The sequence below is a fragment of the Lacerta agilis genome, chromosome 6 (genome assembly GCF_009819535.1).
Source record: "Lacerta agilis isolate rLacAgi1 chromosome 6, rLacAgi1.pri, whole genome shotgun sequence".
Lineage (NCBI taxonomy): Eukaryota > Metazoa > Chordata > Lepidosauria > Squamata > Lacertidae > Lacerta > Lacerta agilis.
The window spans coordinates 7,909,399-7,932,145 of NC_046317.1; the positions used below are offsets into that span (position 1 = coordinate 7,909,399).

General features: G+C 41.7%; 1 protein-coding gene across 1 annotated transcript in view; it reads right to left on the reverse strand.

The window, feature by feature from the left end:
* C6H1orf112 (chromosome 6 C1orf112 homolog) overlaps nt 1–22,108 on the reverse strand; it is a 27,972-nt gene extending 5,864 nt beyond the window's left edge. Inside the window, exons 1-19 of the mRNA XM_033151340.1 lie at nt 21,980–22,108; nt 20,292–20,331; nt 19,386–19,474; nt 18,149–18,253; nt 16,005–16,145; nt 13,850–14,012; nt 13,464–13,548; nt 12,156–12,294; nt 10,851–10,931; nt 9,000–9,064; nt 8,287–8,435; nt 6,794–6,923; nt 6,163–6,349; nt 5,154–5,236; nt 4,775–4,826; nt 3,707–3,796; nt 2,394–2,579; nt 1,433–1,555; nt 402–497 (exon numbers count right to left, since the gene is read on the reverse strand). Of these exons, the coding sequence (XP_033007231.1) occupies nt 402–497; nt 1,433–1,555; nt 2,394–2,579; nt 3,707–3,796; nt 4,775–4,826; nt 5,154–5,236; nt 6,163–6,349; nt 6,794–6,923; nt 8,287–8,435; nt 9,000–9,064; nt 10,851–10,931; nt 12,156–12,294; nt 13,464–13,548; nt 13,850–14,012; nt 16,005–16,145; nt 18,149–18,253; nt 19,386–19,474; nt 20,292–20,331; nt 21,980–22,093 (2,118 nt within the window). The 5' untranslated portion in view covers nt 22,094–22,108. The remainder of the gene's footprint in view (nt 1–401; nt 498–1,432; nt 1,556–2,393; nt 2,580–3,706; nt 3,797–4,774; nt 4,827–5,153; nt 5,237–6,162; nt 6,350–6,793; nt 6,924–8,286; nt 8,436–8,999; nt 9,065–10,850; nt 10,932–12,155; nt 12,295–13,463; nt 13,549–13,849; nt 14,013–16,004; nt 16,146–18,148; nt 18,254–19,385; nt 19,475–20,291; nt 20,332–21,979) is intronic.
* Nucleotides 22,109–22,747: the final 639 nt, after the last annotated feature.

The window sequence follows — 22,747 nt, forward strand, 5'->3', positions numbered from 1 at the left end:
GAGCTGTGCGCCTCCAAATATAATACACTGTTTGAAGGCCCTTAAAATCATGTAGGGGGCAAAACACACTTCCTCCCTCTCACCATACTGTGAACACCTGTGAGTGAAGATGCAGGTGGTTGTTTTGTGAATATGTTGCAAACCAGCTGTAACTTAATAATTACACCCTATGAAGCAAACTGTAGCTCTGCTTCTTGAGGGCTAGGGTTTCTAAATAGCCAGGAACTAGGATCATGACATTCATGTACTACTGTGGCTTATGCTTACCAGGATCATTCTCTGGTAGAAAAATGATGTGTGGGTACACCTGTCATAACTTGCAGCAATCAGCTTTGAAAAGTACCTTGCTAGACATCCATCTGTGTATGCAAGGCAAGGCTGCTCATCACACTATTTCTTACCTGAATTAGCAGTTGAGGGTCTAATATTTGGATGAAGAACTGCATGAGTCGAAGCACCAAGCTAAAGGTCTGCTGCAGACAAGGCAGACTGGAGACCTTCATTGGACAAAAAGAGCATATTATAGCCTCACAGTGTCCTCCATTTCTGGCTAGCTAAACTAGGCAAAGATTCACTGCAAAGTGAATGTTTAATGATTCTGCTATGCCCTGCCTCTGTCATGGTAGCATGAAAGGCTGTGTGGCTAAGGAAGTCAGTGTTGTTGATCTACTCAAACTCAAACTGACAGAATGTGCACTCCTCTCACAGATTGAAAGTGTGAAGTCAGCTTCACCTAAATATGAGCACTAATACAAACTACCACAAACTGCTGCCTCTTAGCCCAGTTCCCTTTTGGGGTCTTTGCCAGATGAGAGTAAAGCACAATGTTTGGTGATTGTAGGTATTAAAAGTCTCACACGATTAGCAAGTGTTAACTGAAGTATTATTAAATTCACCCTGTATATCAAAGCAGAAACACTTCTCTGCCTGTTTCTATGGCTATATGGTACAAGGCAAAAATAGAGCACCCCTCCCTCTTTTGGCACATAATGGAACTACCGTATTTTCCGGCGTATAAGACGACTGGGCGTATAAGACGACCCCCAACTTTTCCAGTTAAAATATAGTTTGAGATATACTCGACCGCAGATTCTCCACCCGACGTAGAAGACGACCCCCAACTTTTGAGAAGATTTTCCTGGATTAAAAAATAGTCTTATACGCCAGAATATACAGTTAGTACTATCACCCCCTTAAATACTGTCATTTGTATGGCAAGAAAGATGCAAATTGGGATGCAACTGCATGCTCCTGTAACAAAATAAGGTCGTCTTCTTTTCTCTCCCTCCTGGAATTCTGCTTTCTCCTCCTATAGCCCTCCCACAAGAGCAGGAAAACAGCAGCTATCTCTGTTCTGTTATATTACTGGACTTGCGGAGAAGGGAGAACTAGATGGAGCAGCAGGAAATGGGAAATGAGAGAATTTCCTCACCTGTGTGGCAGGTAGAACTACCAAGAACTGGCCAACAATTCCAACAAGTGCTGTTTGCTGTCCTACCTCTAGTGACTTCCCAGAAGTTTGGCACAAGGACAACAAGGCAGAGAGAGCAGTGTTCTAACGGAGAAGAAAGAGCTGTGAGGAGCTAGGAACACTTCTTGTTTTATCTCTGATCACTAGAAACTCCACCCAGATCTGCAAGCATTTAGGCTCAGGGATGACTAGCCTGTGTCTCTCCAGAAGTGGGACTCCGGCCAACCTCAGCTAACCAGTAGTTTGCGGTGGTGGGAGCTTCAGTCCAGCAACATCCAGAGGGCCACAGGTTAACCACCTTTGTTTTAACAGGAAAAAGTGTGTGCACTTTCAGGCTTCCGTCTGCAACTACAAAGGCAAGGGGGGAAATGCATTCTCTTTTTAAAGTGCAAGTCCTGAATCTCAGGAATCTGAAGCCCTGCATCCTTTGCACCAACACTTGATCCCAATCATGCAAACTATTGATAGACCCGGCACAAAAAGTTATATCCCTCTAAAAATCATACTATTAGCACAAAGATGCAAAAAGCTGGGCTTACTTGTGGGTATCCCCATAACCAGGGGTCAGCAAACTTTTTCAGCAGGGAGCCAGTCCATTATCCCTCAGACCTGGTGGGGGACCGGACTATAAGCCATCCCCCCCCCACACCGACTCTCCCATAGGCAGGGCAGGGAGAAGCCAGGAGGGAGGGAGGGAGGAGGCGCCACTGCCGTGTGAGGGAAAGAATGCACATGCTGGCGATCCACACGACGAATCCCGGACCGTGCGCGGGCCAGATCCAGAAGGCAATTGGGCCTGATCCAGCCCGCAGGCCTTAGTTTGCTGACCCATGCCCATAACAGAACAATAGAACCAAAGAGGACAATAAAATCCTCACCAGAGTTTTTCATCCACAAGTAATTCATTCAAGCCTTTCCTTACCACCTGTGGAAGTTCCTCCAGAGACCTTTTGCTGCTCAGCCACTCTTGACATTGGGCAAATCCTGCCACAAAGAGCTCATGAGCAACTTGCTGCCTGAGGAGAGGTATCAGGGCCTGGAGAGAAAGATGCTGCCACAATATCAGGTTCTCTGTTTCTCTGGAAGGAAATTGTTGGGTGAACCTCACCTGCAAGGAGGTGAAGGCAACATTAGAAAGAGCACAGGAGAGTTCAATAAACTGTTTCACAAATATAGGCAAGTAATAAACTAAACAGAATATCCTTTCTGTCTAATGACAGAGTAAGAGGGCAGGCTAGAGGAAAGTATTTCTCCCTCTCAAAGGCAAGGCTTAGACTCTGAAACCATCCCAGAAGCTTCTCCAGTCGCCAACCCAGAATGTGACTTCAGCCACTCTCTTTCCAAGACAGACAATTAATTATTATTATTATCATTATTATTATTTATTGAATTTTTATACCACCCTATACCCAAAGGTCTCTGGGCGGTTCACAGAAAACCTTACCAATACCCATAAAACATGTCTACACTTTAATAACAGAACAGACAGACAGTTAGTACTGAGGGAGATTCCTGAGAGATTTTATTGCAAAAAGCCTCCACACAATTCCTTTGGGCTAAATTCAGATAGTACGACTCTCACCTAGATGCAGCCAAAATGTTTTCACAGAACACCAGTGTCATACTCTGGCTGTTAAAGCCTGTAAGTCAGGGGTCAGCAAACTTCTTCAGCAGGGGGCTAGTCCACTGTCCTTCAGAACTTGGGGATGGATGGACGGATGGACTATATTTTGAAGGGGGAAAAATTAGCGAGTTCCTATGCCCCACAAATAACCCAGAGATGCATTTTAAATTAAAGGGCACGTTCTACTAGTGAAAAAACATGCTGATTCCTGGACCGTCTATGGGCCAGATCTAGAAGGCAATTGGGCCACATCCAGCCCCCAGGCCTTAGTTTGCCTACCCATGCTGTAAGCCTTTTACCATGAGGGAAAACTCTCAGTGCCTGGGCTTCACATTCAGTGCAGCAGTTGAAAGGGAGACTTTCTGGATGGTAAGACTAATCTAATCGCACGAAATGAGTGGAGGCCACTAGAAAGAAACATCTTTGACCACCTTCCTATGGTGAGTGTAATATTTGAATGAGTCCTAAAAAAATTGTTCTGGTTGTAACAAAGCAGGTTGAAACTTATGACTCTTCTCTCACCAAACAAAAAGTGCTTACCACCTTGAGTTGCTTGAAGGAAAGATGGGATACAGATGGAATCAATAAATAACATTTTTGGCAGTACTTGCCTGGTGATCAGCAGTCATCAGGAAGAGCAGGCGCCTTAGCAGGACTCCAAGCAGAGAAACTTGAAAATGCTCCGCAGGACAAGCTTTTATCTGAATAGGGTAAGAAATTATTAGCTCACAAAATTCTAACAATCTAGCAACATCTAAGCATGTTTGTTTGGTGTTTTTTTTTTTAAAGAAAACAGTTTTGATGCAGAACCTATAGCTACACATACACTGGGTTCTATTTTAGGTAACAGCAAGTCCAACGTTACTTACATATTCCTTTTTGACATTAATGATTCTCCACTTGACCACAGCCAGATGTCTGTATTAACCATATACCATTTGCACCCATCTGTGCGTCCCTCCTAAACTACTTCACAGAGTAGCCTGAACCACACAAATTATTCTGTTACAACAAGCCTAAAATTAGGAATTAATCAAAGCAGCTCCATGTTAGAGTGGCCTATCAAGGCCAGCATTTGTTTGTTAAAACTATTCAGATAGCTCAAACAAATGAGCCAAACCACATACTAAAGAGGAAGGTAAAAATAAATAACAAATTAATCCCCCGTCACTTGGTAATCAGACCTAGAGAAAAATGCTTATCAAAATGAAGCAAAGCTGAACAAACAAGCATCTCCAGAAAAAAGCAGGCTTGTTTACAATGACTGAATATGACATGATTCCCAGATTTTATTGTGCTATTGTTTATTTGTGCTATTGTTTATTTTAATAGTGTTGATTTTTGTATGCACATTTCCTTGGAATCCATGTTTGGCTGAAGACATGGGGTGGACATTTTTCAAAATATATAATGAGAGAATCAAGCTGGCGAAAGAAAGAAAGAAATTCAAACTAAATTTGACTAAATACGGCTATATTTTAAAACTAATATTGAGCCCTTATTATACAAACACATGAGGAAATCAAGGGGGGACTGAGCATTTCCCCTGTTTTGTACAACAGATTTTCCCAGTGTCTTCAAGAGGCCTGGGGTAATAATCTGCAGCTATGTAAACTTCATGTTACATTTTCTGCTCTGCTCAAATACCTCTGCTTATAAACAAACCACATTCTGCTTACCAAATGTGCTATTATAAATGCATGATGAGCACACAGGTCCGCTCTTCCATACCTGGGAGAAGAAAAAAGAGCAAGATGAACAAGTGAGGCAGCAGATCTCCCCTTGGGGTGCTAGTCTGTGTTGATCTTGAACTGGGAAGGCCTGGATTCAAATCCCTGTTTAGCCATGGCACCTATTAACACAGCTCTTGCAAGTCATACTCTCTCATCTTAAAAAGTTTACTGTGGGGAGAAAAAAATGCCCTGTATGACACTCTACCTTTCTTGAAGAAAAAGTGGTATCTGTATGTAACAAATTTATTTCTTGCCCTCCAGCAGAAGGAAAAACTTAGCAGTTTAGGTAACACCTGCCTGTGTTTCAGGATTTCTTTTTTCTTACCGGGCAAGGAAGCACCAAACATCCATAGCCAGGAGATCAGTGATTGTGTTAGAACCAAGTACAGCCTCCAGAAGGCAACATTCCTGAAAGAAAACAGATACATGTATACACAGGCAAAAAGTTGCTTAGAAAGAAGTTACAACTGCTGTTTATTGTCATCCCAACAACTAACAAGAAAAAAACAAAGCTGTCCATGGAGGCACTGGTCAGTTCTGTGTCCAGGGCAGCTGTCTACCAGCTCCATCTGGTATGCCTGTGCATTATCTTCTGTCACCAAGGCAACTATCTGTAAATAAACAATAAACATCCATAAAAATGGCAAAAAGTAGTTTCTTTCCAAAATAGGTTTTATCTTAAACAATTGCAAACGCAGTAAAAAAGAGTCCACTTGTGATATACCTGTGGTTCAGTGCTCGGATATCGTTCTAGTAAACAAGATGTTTTGTTGCTAAAGAGCTTAGTCATCGAGCTGTCAAAATCAATCGTAACGTTACTGTGCTTACAATTGTTTAAGATAAAACGTATTTTAGAAAGAAGGTACATTCGCCATTTTTATGCATGATTATTGATTGTTTACAGATAGTTGCCTTACAGATAGTTGCCTTTGCCTCTCGCCAACTCTCCTCCCCACTTCCTTTGCCCCTCAACAAACACCCTTCCCACTCCCTGTACAACCACCAACACACCCCTTTCCCACAGCTCGAAATTCCAGAAGTGGATAGGACAAACCCCTCACCCTCTTGTGGTGTGGAAGAACGAATGGACAAAGGGAGACTTTCTCCCTCACTCCATGGCAGTGGCAGCAAAGATGGAAAGGCAGGAGAGGACCACCCTGGATTGATCCTCTGTAGCTAGCCTGTGGCAGCTACACAAACCAAGGTCATCTTAAGATTTTATTATATGGTAAGATATGCAGTGGAGAATGACTTATATCGGAAAGCTTGGTTTTTAAATCCACCAGCTGCTCCAAGTCAGCGGATTGGGCTTGTCTTACAATACTTCTCCTTACCAGTAGATGGAAATGTGAAACCGAGAGGGATGTGATAAAGGCACACAAATGGACATAGACATAGTGGTAAAAGGTGACAAGATCCTCAGCTTGCCCTGTCCCCATTGCTGCTGGCAAACAAACAGGAAGAAAAAGCTCTCCAGGACACTGTTGAAGACTGAGGAAGAGGGCTGCAAACAAGGAGACTCTGCAGAGAAATGGAGAACATCAGGATTACTTCCTCCTACCTAAGGTTAACTCTTTGCAGCAATCCAACATGCATCACTAAAATGAATAATATAGAGACAGTGCAGCCCTAAATTGTGCTGGGTGGATTTTATGCTACTGACTGCTAGATTTCCTGATGCTGCAAAAGTCTACAATCAGTGATGTATGCCTAACAGAAATAAGCATCTTAAATCTAGCAAGAGCTATCCAGAATCTTTGTACAGTCAATTGACATTACTGAGGAAATTACGGTATATTTAGAATCAATCATGCTAACCTTCACTAAACCCTTCATTCAATACAACATATCTTTTTATAAAACATGTTCAAAACAACCTGGGGGTGCAGCTTGGCAACATCAAGTATGCTAATCACAAAAACGCTTACCTATTAATATAAATCTACTACAGCAGCAATGAATTACCTGGGAATCTCCTCTGGTAACTGACTTCCAGTGTTCCAAAGAGCCTGCACATCTTGGGGCTGGGATGGCAACTTGTCCATTACAAAAAGCAGAAGACGACACTGTGGAAAATGCAGCTCAGGAGAGAGATCTGTAGTCATTTTTTAAAAAAGAAAAAACTTTTTTTAGGTTAAAACTTTTAAAGCAAGCTTACATGTATATGGAGCTCTCAAGTCTGAATAAATTTAGAAATCTACAACCATGTACTTAAAACTCATTTGTCTTTGTATTTTTTATCTATTTTATTTAACGTTTATATATTGCTTATATACTGCTTGATTGTAACAAAACCTCAAAGCACTTTGCTAAAAGCATTAAACAATAACATCATCAGTAAAAATAGTTAAAAACAACTACAGTGGTACCTCGACTTACGAGCGACTCAACTTCCGACGTTTTTGACTTCCGAATCAGTTCCGGAAGTGAAAAAATGGCCGCCACTTCCGAAATTTTCGAGTTACGAAGGGGAAGCGGCGGCACGATACCTCGACTTACGAGGTTTTCAATGCGGTTTTTTCGACTTGCGAAGTTTTTTTTCCGTTCCAAGATGGCGCCTTCGGCTTACAAAGATTTCAGCTTACGAGGGCGCCTTCGGAACGGATTATCTTCCGAAGTCGAGGTACCGCTGTATTTAAAATGAATGAAAACCAACAATAAGCTAAAATGAATTATAACACATCGAACACTGCACATGTTGGAAAGGTTTGCCTAAACAAAAATGTCTTCAGAAGGTGCCAAAGAAGAATACAGTGGTACCTCGTGTTGCGTAAACTCCAGGTTATGGTATCTTCGGGTTACGGCCACGGCAAATCCGGAAGTGGGTTTGCCGCTCGCACGTGCACAGAAGCGGTACTCCAGTTACAAAATTTTTGGGATACGGCCGGGCCTCCGGAACGGATCCCGTTCGTAACCGGAGGTACCACTGTACAGTGAAGGCAGCTGCCTGGTGTTAATAGGCAGGGAGTTCCAAAGTGAGTGCTGCCACACTAAAAGATCAATCTCTTACAAGTGCCAAACAAGTATTATGGGTCACCTGCAAAAGGTTTATGGCTTGTAACTAAACAAATAAAAATGTTACTAAGAGAAATTAAGTCTTTAATAAGAATATAAAATGTTACACATTAAAAAGAAAGATTAGCTTTAAAAATTGGAATGGAAAGAATACTCTAAAGCTATGAAATGAATATAATAATAATAATAATAATAATAATAATAATAATAATAATAATGATGTTTATGACCTGAACAAAGCTGAGTTATTAGTAAGTAACTTTGGTCTGATTGTGCATTTTCAAAACAAATTGGCATATAGTATTGCTACTGTGTAATTTTATTATTCTTGCAGCCGACTAGTGGGAAGAAATGCCTGGCTTGCAGGGCCCATCAGAATTCTCCACCCAGTTCTCTGCTGCAAGAGAATGCAGTACTAACACCGTCAGGGCCTTTAAGCTTACCTGAAGTTTTACTTAACACCACTTCTAGGAAAGGCCTAAAAGAGAGCAGGTGGGGTAGGAAAGAGTCCAGAGTCACGAGGAATTCCCTCCCTATTTCATCCTGGTGAGACTTAGAAATCGCTGGAGCATAAAGACTTGGAGGAAATTTGCTGTCAAGAAAGAATACAGAATGCCTCATGTATCACTTATACTCTGAAGAGCACTAAACATGGATTCCTAACGTTCAAAAGAATACAGAAACTCTGTGGAGCTAAGACAAGACACACTTTAATTATGTTCATATAGTATTGGAGTGACATTCATTTAAGAGCTGTTCAACAGTGGGAACAGCATCCCTCTTAGGAGGTTGTGGACTCTCCTTCCTTGGAGGTTTTAAAGCAGAGGTTGGATTGCCATCTGTCATGGATGCTTTAGCTTAGATTCCTGAATTGCAGGGGGTTGGACTAGATGACCCTTGTGGTCCCTTCCAACACTATGATTCTATGACACTGTGTGGCACACACCCTGATACAGAAGGAAATGGGGCTACTGCAGGTACATGCTAGGACATCAGTCTTCAGTCATCATGATTCTGGAACCCACTATTTGCAAACTGCCATACCAGGAAGGCAGCTTTCAAATTACTTCCAAGCTCAGGCACAGGAAACACTAATGACATGCTGGTAATAATTATGCAAGAAAAAAAATCTAATTAATTATCGGGTACCACTTACCTGTATATTTGAAGGTATGTCTGATGTAGCTGACAGCAGGATTCCGCCAGGAAAGGAGCGAACTCCTGTAAAGCCAACAATTTAAAATACTTTTAAAATTTAAAATTCATTAATATATAATTATATCTCTACTGCCTTTTATTCCCTTGTATAAGCTGAAACTTCACATCATTCTGGATAAATGAGATAATAAATTATTACATTTAAGTAATTTTATCTGTACTGTATCTTTATTGTAGATTCAGACCTTTTGTGGAATTAATGTTGCAATTTTTTAAATATACTTTTTAGCCGCAATTTACATACAATTCTTGCAAGTAAGTAGAGCCTTTAAACAATCTAGAAGCATAATTCAATTTTTTTACCCCTGCAGCTTGTGCATATTTTATACTACTGTATAATGTTTTTTTTTGGGGGGGGGGGCTCTGTATGCACATGCAAGGATACTAAGCAAGACAACTTACTTGAAATAAAAGGCTACTATCTGAGACACACATTACTTTTGAGTATAGGAATGTGCTGTAATGCTACAATCCTGTCTATACACATCTGGAAGTCCCTCTAAGCAGAGTGGAACTTTGTTCAAAAGATAATACACAATAGTACAAGACTTACTGTACCATATAGGCTACAATTCTGTACTCACTTCTGGAGTGTAAACACTTTTGAATTCAATTGGATTTACTTCTGAATGGTCATTTATAGGATGCACTGTTGTGCTTAACCCCAGAAGTGATATACAGTGCCACTCATTTAGTTGTTTTTTTACCTGGAAAAGCAGCCTTTAATTCAGTCTCATAGATACCCATTGCTCAGCTTTAAGATACTAGTGTGGACTAATGCGTTTGTATGAAATTCAGATCTCCTTTTAAGTCAATACATTTTTAAAAGAGATGTTTGCTTTAATTAAAAAATCAAAATAAATTAAGAATTAAAAATCTGTTTTACATATTTTAAAATCAAATTTTATCCACTCTTCTAAGTAGGGTGGAACAGGTTAAACTTACTAAACAGGGCAAAACAGATAACCTTAAACAAAACAAAACATTTATTCAGGAAAAAAGGAAGCATAACATAGGATATAACACAAAAATACTATGCTGACTTAACTAAACTCTTCACAACTACAGATGGATAATGCAATCACAGCAAATACTTATGATTTAAGAACCAAATAAATTCCTAAAGCATTTCAGACTAATGTTAGAACTTTCTGCAAAACACCAAAAACAAACTGTTCTTCCAGCAGATGCCAGTAAGAAAGAAACACATCCTAAGGAAATTTGGTTCAGATATCATTAGTGAACCATTTTATTTGACTGTGGTACAAGGGCTGTTACAAAACATTGGAATAGTACAAGTACCTACAATAAAAAATGGGTAGCAAATCTAAATTCCCTCTGGGACAAACACCATTTGTGATTCTGTACGTCAAGTGATGTTCTTCTCAAAGCATTTGCAAATTGACACAAAGGATGTAGGGGTGAAAAAGGAAGATGATGTTCACTGACTTATTAGAAAGTGACTTCTATAACTGTAGACTTTTAGAGTTGTGCAATTTGTACAATACAAAGAGGACAGATATGACAAACTGGAAAGGTATCCTTATTTAGACACAGCTTCATGGCTAAGCAGAGTCTGTAGTTAACAATATCAAATGTAATATATAGACAGCACAATTTAAGCCCTACATGACAAGTAATGATTCTGATGAATACAGATGGAATATTGCCAATTGCTTTTTACATATGCTACCACATTTTCCAAGTTAGACAGAATATTTTATAGCAAAGCAATTAAGGCATATTCAAGTCAAACATATATTTTGCAAACCCAGTTTCTATCTCTCACCTTGGTGTAGTGCACCAGGGAATTGGCCAAGAATCTACACAGCTTGACTGTCCTTTGGAACAACTTGCGATCAATGCTTTCCTATTCGAAAAGGAAGAAATCAAAGCTCAAATGGACAGCATTCAACAGTGCTTTAGAAAACTTATACCAGAAATGCCTCACCCTCCTCCCCAGCACTGAAAGGCCAGACCAGTGAGGTAACGTTTTGCCTATTTTATTCCCTGGCCTGTGCACATAATGGAAGTTCAACATACTCAAGAGGGGGGCGGGGAACCAGTTTATACATAGAAGCGATGGTACAATTGCCAATAAATTTATTGTAAGGTAAAGGGTAAAGGGACCCCTGACAATTAAGTCCAGTCGCGAACGACTGTGGGGTTGCGGCGCTCATCTCGCTTTAAAGGCTGAGGGAGCCGATGTTTGTCCACTTCCACAGACAGTTTTTCCAGGTCATGTGGCCAGCATGACTAAGCCGCTTCTGGTGAAACCAGAGCAGCACATGGAAATGCCGTTTACCTTCCCGCCGGGTCGGTACCTATTTATCTACTTGCACTGTGTGCTTTTGAACTGCTAGGTTGGTAGGAGCTGGGACCGAACAACGGGAGCTCACCCCGTCGCGGGGATTCGAACCGCCGACCTTTCAATCGGCAAGCCCAAGTGGCACAGTGGTTTAACCCACAGCGCCACCCACGTCCCTTTTAAATTTATTGTAGCTGCATGCAAAATTTGAGACGTGTGCTTGGGAATTCTGAAGAACAGTTAATTTTGCTTTTTGATGTTTTACTCATCTTCCATCAACTACCATATTTTCAGGCATCTTACGGCCTGCACAACAGATCCTATACCAGTGCTTACTCAACATGATTGGCTTCCATCCACGAATCCGCCAGCTATTGTTGCATTGGGCTCTTTCATTGTGGCCCCTTTGGGCCACTGCTACACTATGACTTTATTAAATTTTCTCATCAAGCTCTAGATAAATTAGTGCACTGGAGAACAGCAACAAGCTGTGTGTAGCCCATTAAAGTGACAGTCTACATGATGCTCACCATTAGGGGAGCAAGTGTTCCTTAGCTCCTGAGATAGAGATGTCTGAAGGTTTTTGTCCATCCCTGCCATTCACTAAAAAGTGGTCAAAAGGAAACCTAGGATTCTATGGTTCTAAATAGTTTGTGTGCTGCCCAAACATAAACTACGCTTGTGGCCTGTCTAAAGCTCTCAGAAGTCATGTCTTTGCAACTTTAACCACAATACTATGGAAGTCAACTTCATCCCAAGGTCAATATGCCTAAAATTCATATTCACCTCTGTTCCAGACCGCTTCATTTGCTCAGCCAGCTGCAAACAAGACTGGAAAGAAAACAGGATATCCTCACAAAGGCCACTGAGTATATCGGAATGCTTCAAGCTGTTCTTTATCAGAGATTTGTGCTTGAGACTTTGCCTAAAAGGGACAAACTTGTGACAATTCTCAAACTGTCAACAGGCTATTAGAACCATCACACACACACCCAATCACTCTCATTAACTTAGATGGTGAGTACCAACTGAAACAGAGTCAACACAGGACCTCTGAGAAGCAAACGGGAGCACTCCCACCCCTATACCAGTAGCCAAGAATGTTGAGAATCTGTTGGGGAAAATTGGAGATTGAATATAAACTGGTCCCAAATTGGTAAAGGCTTTATATACTCAGCCCAGCAGCAAATCAGCAACCAGCGCATTAACCAGCGATTAAATTAAATTTAATTTCATTGTACACAGGTTGTACAATGACAATAAAGGTATTATTATTAATAATAATAATAATAATACCTCCGAGCCCAGGTGTTACATACTGACAGGTCTCATTCCTCTCAGCAATCATGCTGCAGTATTCCGTACTAACTGCAGCTTCCAGCTCAAGTGCAAGGGAAGCCCCACACCAGTACATTTTTGTAATCCAGCCTTGAAGCAACCAACACATGAACTACCATGGCAAGGCTTTACCAGTCCAAGAATGGCTGTAGCTGTCAAACCAATTGCAGTTGTTAAGAGGCACTTCTAGTGACTGAGGCTACCTGAGCCACCAGTGACAGAGCTAGATCCAGAAACACCCTGGCTGCAAACCTGCTCCATTGCAGGGGGAGTGCAACCCCATCCAGGGTAGGCAATTCACTAATTTCTCAGACATGAGAACTACTCGCCCACGGTGATTCCGCCTTGCCAAGATTCAAGCTTAGCTTGTTTTCCCTCACCCATCTCACTACTGCAGTCAAGCAATGCAATGGCTCAGTACTCTGTCATATTTTTTAATTAAGCATTTAAATATAAATGATTCATTCCTTCTCAGATTTTAGAGCCATGATCTCAGTGTAGACTGTAAAGGACTGTACCTTTTAACTAATTTGAAACTAAAAATTCATTTATTATAATATTGATCCATTCTGATCTATTGGTTCTATTTCCACAGAGCATTCTGCACAATGGAGGAGCTGGTGACAGTTCAAATCTGAGTCCATATTATGCGTAACAAGCTGAATTAGATAAAGAATTTTCAATATTACAGTTTGATGCAGAGCTCATATAATCTGTTTAGATTATCTAACAGATAACAATAGAATAAAAACATACCTGATTATGAATTTCCATGTGTTTGCATGAAGTGCATGATCTATGCTGGAAATAGCAGAACAGATCTCCAGCAAAGTATGAACAGCTGAAGAGCAAAGGACAAACCGTAAATGCAAGTTAAGTTCAGCATATAACATAGCGAACCATTCATACAATGAAGATCATTCAATACAACAAAGACCACCATTTTCCTATGTTCACAATAGTAGTTAAGTGATAGCTGCACATTTAATTTCTTTCATCTCACATTTAGCCCTGAATTTGAGAAGCAGATCATCCTGGACTGATGAGGAACACCAACTTTAACAGAAGGGAATAGGTATGTGGTAGGAGTTTATACATTTGGGAGAGTGGTCTTCTTTAAAGTGCATGGTTTGCGTACACACCTGATGCGATAATTGCTATACTGTCTTCAGCAGCACAGGAGTTCACAGACACCATCTCAAGCAGTTCCATAAACTGTTTTTGCAAAGCATAGGCCTCCTTAAACAGAGACTGGAGTAAATCCGAAAACAAGTGGAGACACTCACTGTACAACGACTCACTATTCTGTAGCAAAAAAAACAAAACAAAACAGAAAGAAAGTGAACACATTGCATAGATCAGTGGTTGAAGTAACTAATTCATGACCCAGATCATTTCTCTATTCATATTATCTGTAGCTGCTAAGCACTAAATACAAGATCTCACTACATGCTATGCAAGATGTACTCCAGAATTTATCCCAGATAAAACAACAAAGTTTCTTGTGACACCTTACAGACAAATAAATGTATTACTATGGCATAATATACATTTTAGGGGTTATTTTGCTGCAGCATACTAACACCTGAGGTCCTCACCTCTAGAAATTATCCTTAAAAAGTATTGGTGCATATTAGGATACTGTTTATTGAACAAAGCTGCATTCAGGCTTTCTCAGTATCAATTTCAATGGAAACAAACACTGGAAAATTGTTTGCACCAAGTTACTAATTCTCTAATAACCTTGTGATACCCTGTGAGAATACAGTTGGCAATTATCTAATTCTAAAGGGTTGTCTTCTATTGGCAGCACAAGGCTATCAGGTTGGGTTATGGCTCCTCCACCTGGTGGCAGAAGGCAGGGCAAACATTTTCGGAAGCAGGAAGCTCCCCAAATCTAGTTCAGACTTGCCAGGCTCAAACAGGTGACAGGAGTCAACTTCATACTTACAAAACAAGCAAAAGAGAAAAAGTAAGCATTGGAAAGGCCTATTTAAGAAGGTTCAGGTTTGCAGATACCGGTACGTACTAGAAACGGGAGTAAGGTAAAGGTAAAGGGACCTCTGACCATTAGGTCCAGTCACAGACGACTCTGGGGTTGCGGCGCTCATCTCACTTTATTGGCTGAGGGAGCCAGCGTACAGCTTCTGGGTCATGTGGCCGGCATGACTAAGCTGCTTCTGGCAAACCAGAGCAGCACATGGAAACACCATTTACCTTCCCACCGGAGCGGTACCTATTTATCTACTTGCACTTTGACGTGCTTTCGAACTGCTAGGTTGGCAGGAACAGGGACCAAGGAATGGGAGCTCACTCCATCGTGGGGATTTGAACCGCCGACCTTCTGACCGCCAAGCCCTAGGCTCTGTGGTTTAACCCACAGCGCCACCCGCATCCCTAGAAACAGGAGTATCAAGCTCTAATTTAGGCTTCACTTGTTCAGTCCCAATCTTGAAAGGACTCCAATTTATCTTTCCAAAACTGAAAATTACCTAGTTGTCCTTTCAAATTAAATCTTAGAGGCCAATTGTCAGGTTTTATGTGATAAAATCTGTTTGTATTGGTCTCATGTTTCCAAGCAAATATCTATTAACACAGTTGGTTATAGTGTGGTGCTGACAATGTCAAGGTTGCAGGTTCGATCCCCATATAGGACAGCTGCATATTCCTGCATTGCAGGGGGTTAAACTACATGATCCTCAGGGTCGTTTTCAACTCTACAATGCTATGATTCTATTATGTGAGACACTCCTTCATACACAATATTTCTGTCTCTTCCACTTACTGATAGTAGGCTTCTAATATCGGTTTTGACAAAATATCCCTGTGTTAGCCTGTTATAGCTCTCCTTTGGCTTGTCCCATTGCATTAACTATACTAATTGTGCTGCATCATCAAAATATTGACTTACGGTATTTAAGGAAAACCCAACCCCCTTCCTTTTTATCTACTTTCCCAACTTTTCTGGCTACTTTGGGTTTTTAGTCTTTCCATATAAACTTACCTTTTGCCACAATTTTTATAACTGAATTCAATCTAGAGGCAAGCAGGTTTTGCAATAGAAATAGGGTGCTGGGAAGGTATATTCATTTTTATGTTAATTCTTCCTAATAATGAATGAATTGCCTTTTCCCAATTTTTCAGATCTTTCTGAACCAAGTTTCGGCAGAGTGTGATAGTTAAATTACGCGTATTACAGACTTATTGAACTATTTACATTGTAAACCACCCTGTGATCTTCAGATGAAGGGCGGTATAGAAATTTAATTAATAGTAGTAACTAGGAAGTTCACCAACCTTGCAGTGTACAAATGTGTTCTTGATTACATGAAGAATGGAAGAGGGAAGACTGTAGACGTGTTCTAAGGGCACAACATCCTGTACAGTACAGATGTGGCGCACAGACCCTGTTAATGCTTCCAACACATGTACTAAAGTCTGTACGACAAAAATATTATTACTGTAAGCATCAATAGAGGTTATATAAACAATTCAACACAAATTAGAAGTGTTAGAGAAGCCAAAACTGGCTTCTCTCCCGCCATTGCAACCAACTTTTTAAACTGTTTGAAAAACTGGCCTGGCTTAAGCTCAGCAATGAAGTGGCTATGGCATTGCAGCCTGCCTTAATACTACTGCTGCCACAGGTCCAAAGAGAGGGAGGGGAGAGGAGGCGAGTTGCACTGTGTCCACCCCTGCTGGTTGGTTTAATTTCTCCATGGACACTCCTCTTCCTCTACATGGCAACAGTGACAACAGTAGAATGCTTTTAAATTTCTTCTGAAAGTCAATAATGAGGCAGAGGGGCAACAGTGAGGGCAATCCACAAACAGAACCACAACAAAGAAGGCTCTGCCAACGCCGGAGGCAGCCCCCTGCTATGGCACCACCAACAAGGTCTTACCTGCTGGTTGTAAGGTCCAAGATGGTTGATAATGGGGGAGGTATTCAGATCCCAAGCTACTCAGGGCTTTGTGTCTTAATACCCTGAAATGGGCCTAATAGCTCACAGGCAGCCTGCGCAGTACTTTTAGGAACTGTGGCACATGTTTCTATTAGGCTTGTTCCATTTAAAAGTCTAGCAGCCACATTCTGCACTAGCTGCAGCCTCCAGATCATCTTTAAGGGCAGCTCCATTACAGTAGTCGAGATGGGAGGTCATCAGGGCATGGATAACTGAAGTCAAGCTATCCTGGTTGAGACACAGTCATTGCTGACAAATCTGCCTAAGCTGGGCATAAGCACTTCCAGCCATAGAAGTCACTTGGAACCATACTATTTTATTCTAACAAGTTGGAATCCAAGGATATTCCAAAACTACAAACATATTCTTTCAGTGGAGTGCAACCCTTTCCAGAGCAGGTCTTACACCTAATTCCTGGACATGGGTACCACCACCCAAAGTACCTCTGTCTTATCAGAATTCAACCTCAGTATATTGCCCCCATCCAGTCCATCACTGCTTCCAGACACCAGTCCAACATCTTCACAGCTTCTCCCGATTCCGATGGAATGGGGAGAGAGAGCTATCTACCATCAGTATACTGATGGCATCAAGTTGCAAATCCCCAGATGACAGCTGCTAATAGTTTCATATAAACGTTAAATAGCATAGGAGGCAAAGCAGACGCTTAAGGGACCCCGCAGCCCCAAAGACATGGACCTCGCAACAGTCTCCTAGTACTGCTTTCTGATAGTGACTCTGCAGGTAGCAGCCGAATCAATGAAATACAGTACCTCCAACTCCTACCCTCTTGAATCACTCCAGGACATCATAGTCAATGGGGGCAAAAGTTATTGAGAGGTCAAGGAGAACCAACAGTGTTGCACTCCCCGTCTCTCTCCTGATAAAAGGTCAACAATCAGAGCAAGCAAGGATATTTCAGTGCCAAAATCAGGTCTGAAACCAGATTGCAATGGATCTAGATAATCTGCTTCCTCCAAGCATACTTGCAGGTGGCTGGCCACCACCCTCTCAATCCCAGGAAGGGAATATTGGGGACTGAAGGGTAGTTTTCTAAAGCCTCTGGATTCAGGAAGGATCCGCACTGCTAACTCCCTCTCATAGTGAGACATTAATCGCTCCCTGGACCCATCCAGCCAATCCCCTCCTATTGGATTTTACCAGACATGATGGGCAGGGATCAAGAGGGTTGGGAGTCTCACTGTTGCAGGTGCTGCTGACATCCTTGGGCCACAACAACTGGAACTGATCCCATAAACTGTAATTTGACCATGCTCTAGGGATCTCTGACAAAGCTGAACCAGTTGTAGCATCAAGTTCAACCTTTGTACAATAGAATCAAACATATGCTCACAAATCCTCAAATGATTTACCATGCATATGCTGATATACTCCCTCCCAAAATATTGCCAGCAATGTGGAAAATATATATAATAGGTATCATTCCTGTTGTTAGTTCTAATTCCAGTAGATTTACCTGCAGATGGTTTCTTAATGTCTCACGTAACTCTACATTCTGGCTTGTTACTCTTGTGGCTTGGTGGGATAATTCATATAGCAAAAGATCAAATAATTGTACTGTCTATTAGAAAAAAAAGCAGATTTCAATTAAAATTATATCAACAGAAAACCCAATATTGGTGTTCTATATATTAAATGCAACCAAACTGCACAGTATTGTCATATGTTGGGATGGTTATTATTAACTTTGATGGCTTTTATGAAGTACAAGAGAAAATCTGGGAATACAGTGTGATTAGCCATGGCAGTCAAATACAGAACCTCCATTTAAAGAGATAACAGACACCCCTGGAGAAATCCAAATTCACAATGCCTTGCAAATATTCTGAGATAATTGAGCATCTTTTCAATCTTCCTTAATTCTTTTTCTTCCATTATCTAACCACACAGAGAAGCATTCAAAAATCCATTATGTTTATAATGACACCATCCTATGAGTAGTGACTGAAGAAATCACCATAGAATGGAGGTTTTGTAATTATTTTGACATTTCGTTCAAACCAGAAGGGTAACAATTTCTGGATCTGGCAATCATACTCTTTTTCTTCATTGGTTAACAAAAACCCCAGATTCAGAAGTTTATTTTTATAGATAGCTAAGGTAATCTCAGAAGGCAGATTGAGGCCTTTTTGTTAACTTAAACAAGCCAATGCTAAACTGTTACCGAAGTGCCAAATCATTTATCAACCATTTTATATACCCATTTTCCCAACTAAAATGGGGGAAACAGTGGTAAAATCTAGTACAGTGGTACCTCTAGTTATGAACTTAATTCATTCTGGAGGTCCGTTCTTAACCTGAAACTGTTCTTAACTAGAGGCGTGCTTTCGCTAATGGGCCCTCTTGCTGCCACTGCGCTGTCAGCACACGATTCACGATTTCCGTTCTCATCCTGGGGCAAAGTTCTCAACTTGAGGTAACACTTCCAGGTTAGTGGAGCTTGTATCCTGAAGCGTTTGTAACCTGAGGCGTTTCTAACTCGAGGTACCACTGTATCTGTTAGCTCCGCTATTCAAAGCAAGCTGCTCACTAACACAAGCCAAGCTCCCATTTTAAAAAAATAAATAAAAATTGTATCTAAAAAAAAATGACATGCTTCTGGAAGACCAGCTCAAGCATATAAATAACAGTAGGCAAGTGTGACTACTTAGCAGTTCTTAACACACACTTGTTGCTTCAAAATAGTGTCATACCTTTGGTAGTATTTTAGAGAAAAATGCTTGCTCCAGCTCAGAAAGATTGATGTGGGGTAGAAATTGCTCTGTCAAGATCCTTAAAACACCTGGGAATGAAAAAATTTAAGAAAGTAAACCCATAATACTAACAGGGGGAAGTCATTATCTTTTCTTTCTTTTTTTTAAAAAGACACATTAAAAACACATTTATTTAATATTAAAACAGATCATTACATTTCCCACAAAATCAAGAGTTACACTACAGTTTTGTCAACTGCCATAATACCACAGAACAATCACTCCATTCTCATTATTCTGCGGCAACTGTTTGCACAAAGCCTTGTCTGTACATACTCAACATAGTGAGAACGGAAACTATAGCCATAGGTCTTTATAGCTTGTAAAAGGAGAGTAAGGTATCAAAGATGGACCCAAGGATCAAGCAGTTTCCGAACACCTACAAGCAATAACTGCTGGTTCCTGGTGCAGGATTGTGGTGGGAAACTAGGGAAAAAAGCTGTAGGTGTCACAGCATGACGTAACAAAACTGTGCCATGCAACATTAGTGGGGCTTCTTCCTTGGGGCAAAACTCCTAACTAGCCAAGAGGCACAATTTCAGTGCATTTGGCCAACCAAGGTGGGTGTGACTAGGTTGCATCCCATGTTCATGTCTGCAGGAGCCATTTCCTGTACAATCACCACCAAACAGGGAAGTAAATCCAATGTTTTTTTTCTAAAACAAATGTTTGGGGGTACTCTCATTTTGACTCAAGAAAATCACCATTTTATAGTGCAAATTCGGAAGAATAAATACAGTAAATGGACAAAAGTACAAAGATTCACAAAATGTTTAGGGGTATGTGTACCCCCAGAAAAAAAAGCACTGAGTAAATCTAACTGAAGTTTGCACGGCATTTACTTACCGATACGCTGGGTCCAGCTATCAGATGTCTGATACATAGAGTACAAATACTAAGGAAAAACCACATATTTATGCTGGCAGATAAAAGGCTGGCTCAAAACTATAGTCTTTTATCAACTTTCCCTCTGCTATGAACAAAGGTATGTGTTGAATTCGCACGGCACGCCAATAGCTTTGTTTCCTATTGCGTTTCAAATGTTTACAGAATGGTGCCATACTCTAAAGTTGTTGCTGTCATTAACTAAATTTATAGCTAGATTAGATATAGATATATAGTAGTGGTGGTAGTAGTAGTAGTAGTAGTAGTAGTAATTTATTATTTATACCCCACCCATCTGGCTATATAGATATGGTGAGAGAGATACTGCCCTTCATCCCGAAAAACACAGGGGGGGGGGGTTGTAGTATATTAAAAAAACATAAGGTAACAAAACACAGCTGCCCCAGGATGAGGTTGGGTCTGAAATGGCGTAGTAGTGACCTTGAGCATTTTACTTGGGGTCAGATTTTGGATTTTTTAAAATTATTATTTTTAAGCGATTGCCTTCCCCCCTCCCCCTTGACGTTTCCAAGCTGTTCTTATTTGTAACCTAAGTCTTAAAAGGGCGCAGTAGTGACCTTGAGCATTTTCCTTGGGGGTCATATTTTGGATATTTTTTTTAAGTGATTGCCTTCCAACCCCCCCCCCCCCTTTTATGTTTTCAAGCCATTTAGGGAAGCTTTTAATGTTTAACAGAATATTGTATATTAATATTTTGTTGGAAGCCGCCCAGATTGGCTGGGAAAACCCAGCCAGGTGGGCGGGGTATAAATAAATTATTATTATTATTATTTCTAAAATGAGTCGTGGGGAGGGGCCTGCGGGGTAGAAATACATTTTAAAAGGATGAGGAGGGTGCCCATGGGAGTCCTGGACCACGAGGAAGAATGGAAGGACAACACAGATTATGGTGGGTGGGATAAGGGGCGTTTATGGTCTTCATACTGTATGAACACAGGCCCTCACACCACAACTACCCATCCTTTTCTGCCAAGATCCTGTTCACACTGTATTTCCCATTTTCAGCTATTTTCCTGAACACCACATACACAGCCGCCACTCCCGAGGTGCAATACTCGGTTGCTAATACGGCAGTGTATTGTGGCTAGCACTGATCCCAGAGTTATGAGCATTTAAAACCCCAGCTCATATATAGGGACTTTTCAAAGGCAAATGAGTAACACAAGAGTACTCCACATACCCCCACTACTCCTTGAAGTAAGGATAGGAATAAATGGCCTTGGAGAGTATAGCAAAAATAACAGACTGCAGTGATGCATAGATATCCAGTATGACCATGGCAATGAGGCATGTATAGTACTGGATAGCACCCAAACATCACTGAATACAAAATAATAAAAAAATTCCTTCCAGCAGCACCTTAGAGACCAACTAAGTTTGTTATTGGTATGAGCTTCCGTGTGCATTCACACGAAAGCTCATACCAATAACAAACTTAGTTGGTCTCTAAGGTGCTACTGGAAGGAATTTGTTTGTTTGTTTCGACTATGGCAGACCAACACGGCTACCTACCTGTCACTGAATACAGTACATTTAAACAACACACAAGCCTGCCATGAGAGGCGTTTATGGTGGGGGGGGGGGGGTTTCTTTCATAAGCTCCCCGCTTCTTCCCCAAGAAAGGATATGATGAGTCGGGGCAAGGCCGTGGGGAGTTGGCCGAGGCCCAGCTCCTCGGCCCGGCCCTCCACCTCCGACAGCGGCGGCGGCAGCGGCAGCGTCTCGGGCTCCACCTGCGACATGATGGCGGCGGCAGCGGCGGCCTGGGATTCCCCTCAGGCGGCTGCGGCGGCGGCGGCTTCGAAGATTCCCCTCAGGCGGCGGCGGCGGCGGCGCCACTCGAATCCGGCGCCCTGGAAGCTGGAGGCCGCGCCCTCTCTCGGCATCCCGTCAGGCCTCGCGAGGAAAGAAAGAAGGAAGGAAGGAAGGAGGAGACGACCGAGAGGGCAGCGCGCGCGCGGACCTGAGGCGGCAGCGGAGCCAGGCAAGGCCGGGGAAAGAGGCGCCTGGCAGTGAAATTCCGGCGGGGCAGGCCTCGCCCCAAACCCCGCTTTCCCGGCGCTGCGAGTCTTCCTCTTCCAACCAGGGGGCTTTGCTGGGCCCAGGCTGTGAACAACGACTGGCAAGCCCACCAATTGCCAAAATTGTAAGGGTTTGGAAATGAACAAGCGCAAAACCTTGAAACGCCTCTGTTGCCTTTCGGTTGCTTTCTGTGCCCGCCCCAGAAAAAAAGGTTATTTCGGGAAGGTAACCCTCTCTTGTTTCTCTGCTCGCCCCCTCGCTTAGAGCTTTCCCTAGAAAAAAGCTCTCTAGGAAGAGGAATCTGCACTTTCTAAATAAGGTGCAGCTGTGGCTGTAACATCTATCTATATATAGATAGAATTTTTTATTTATGA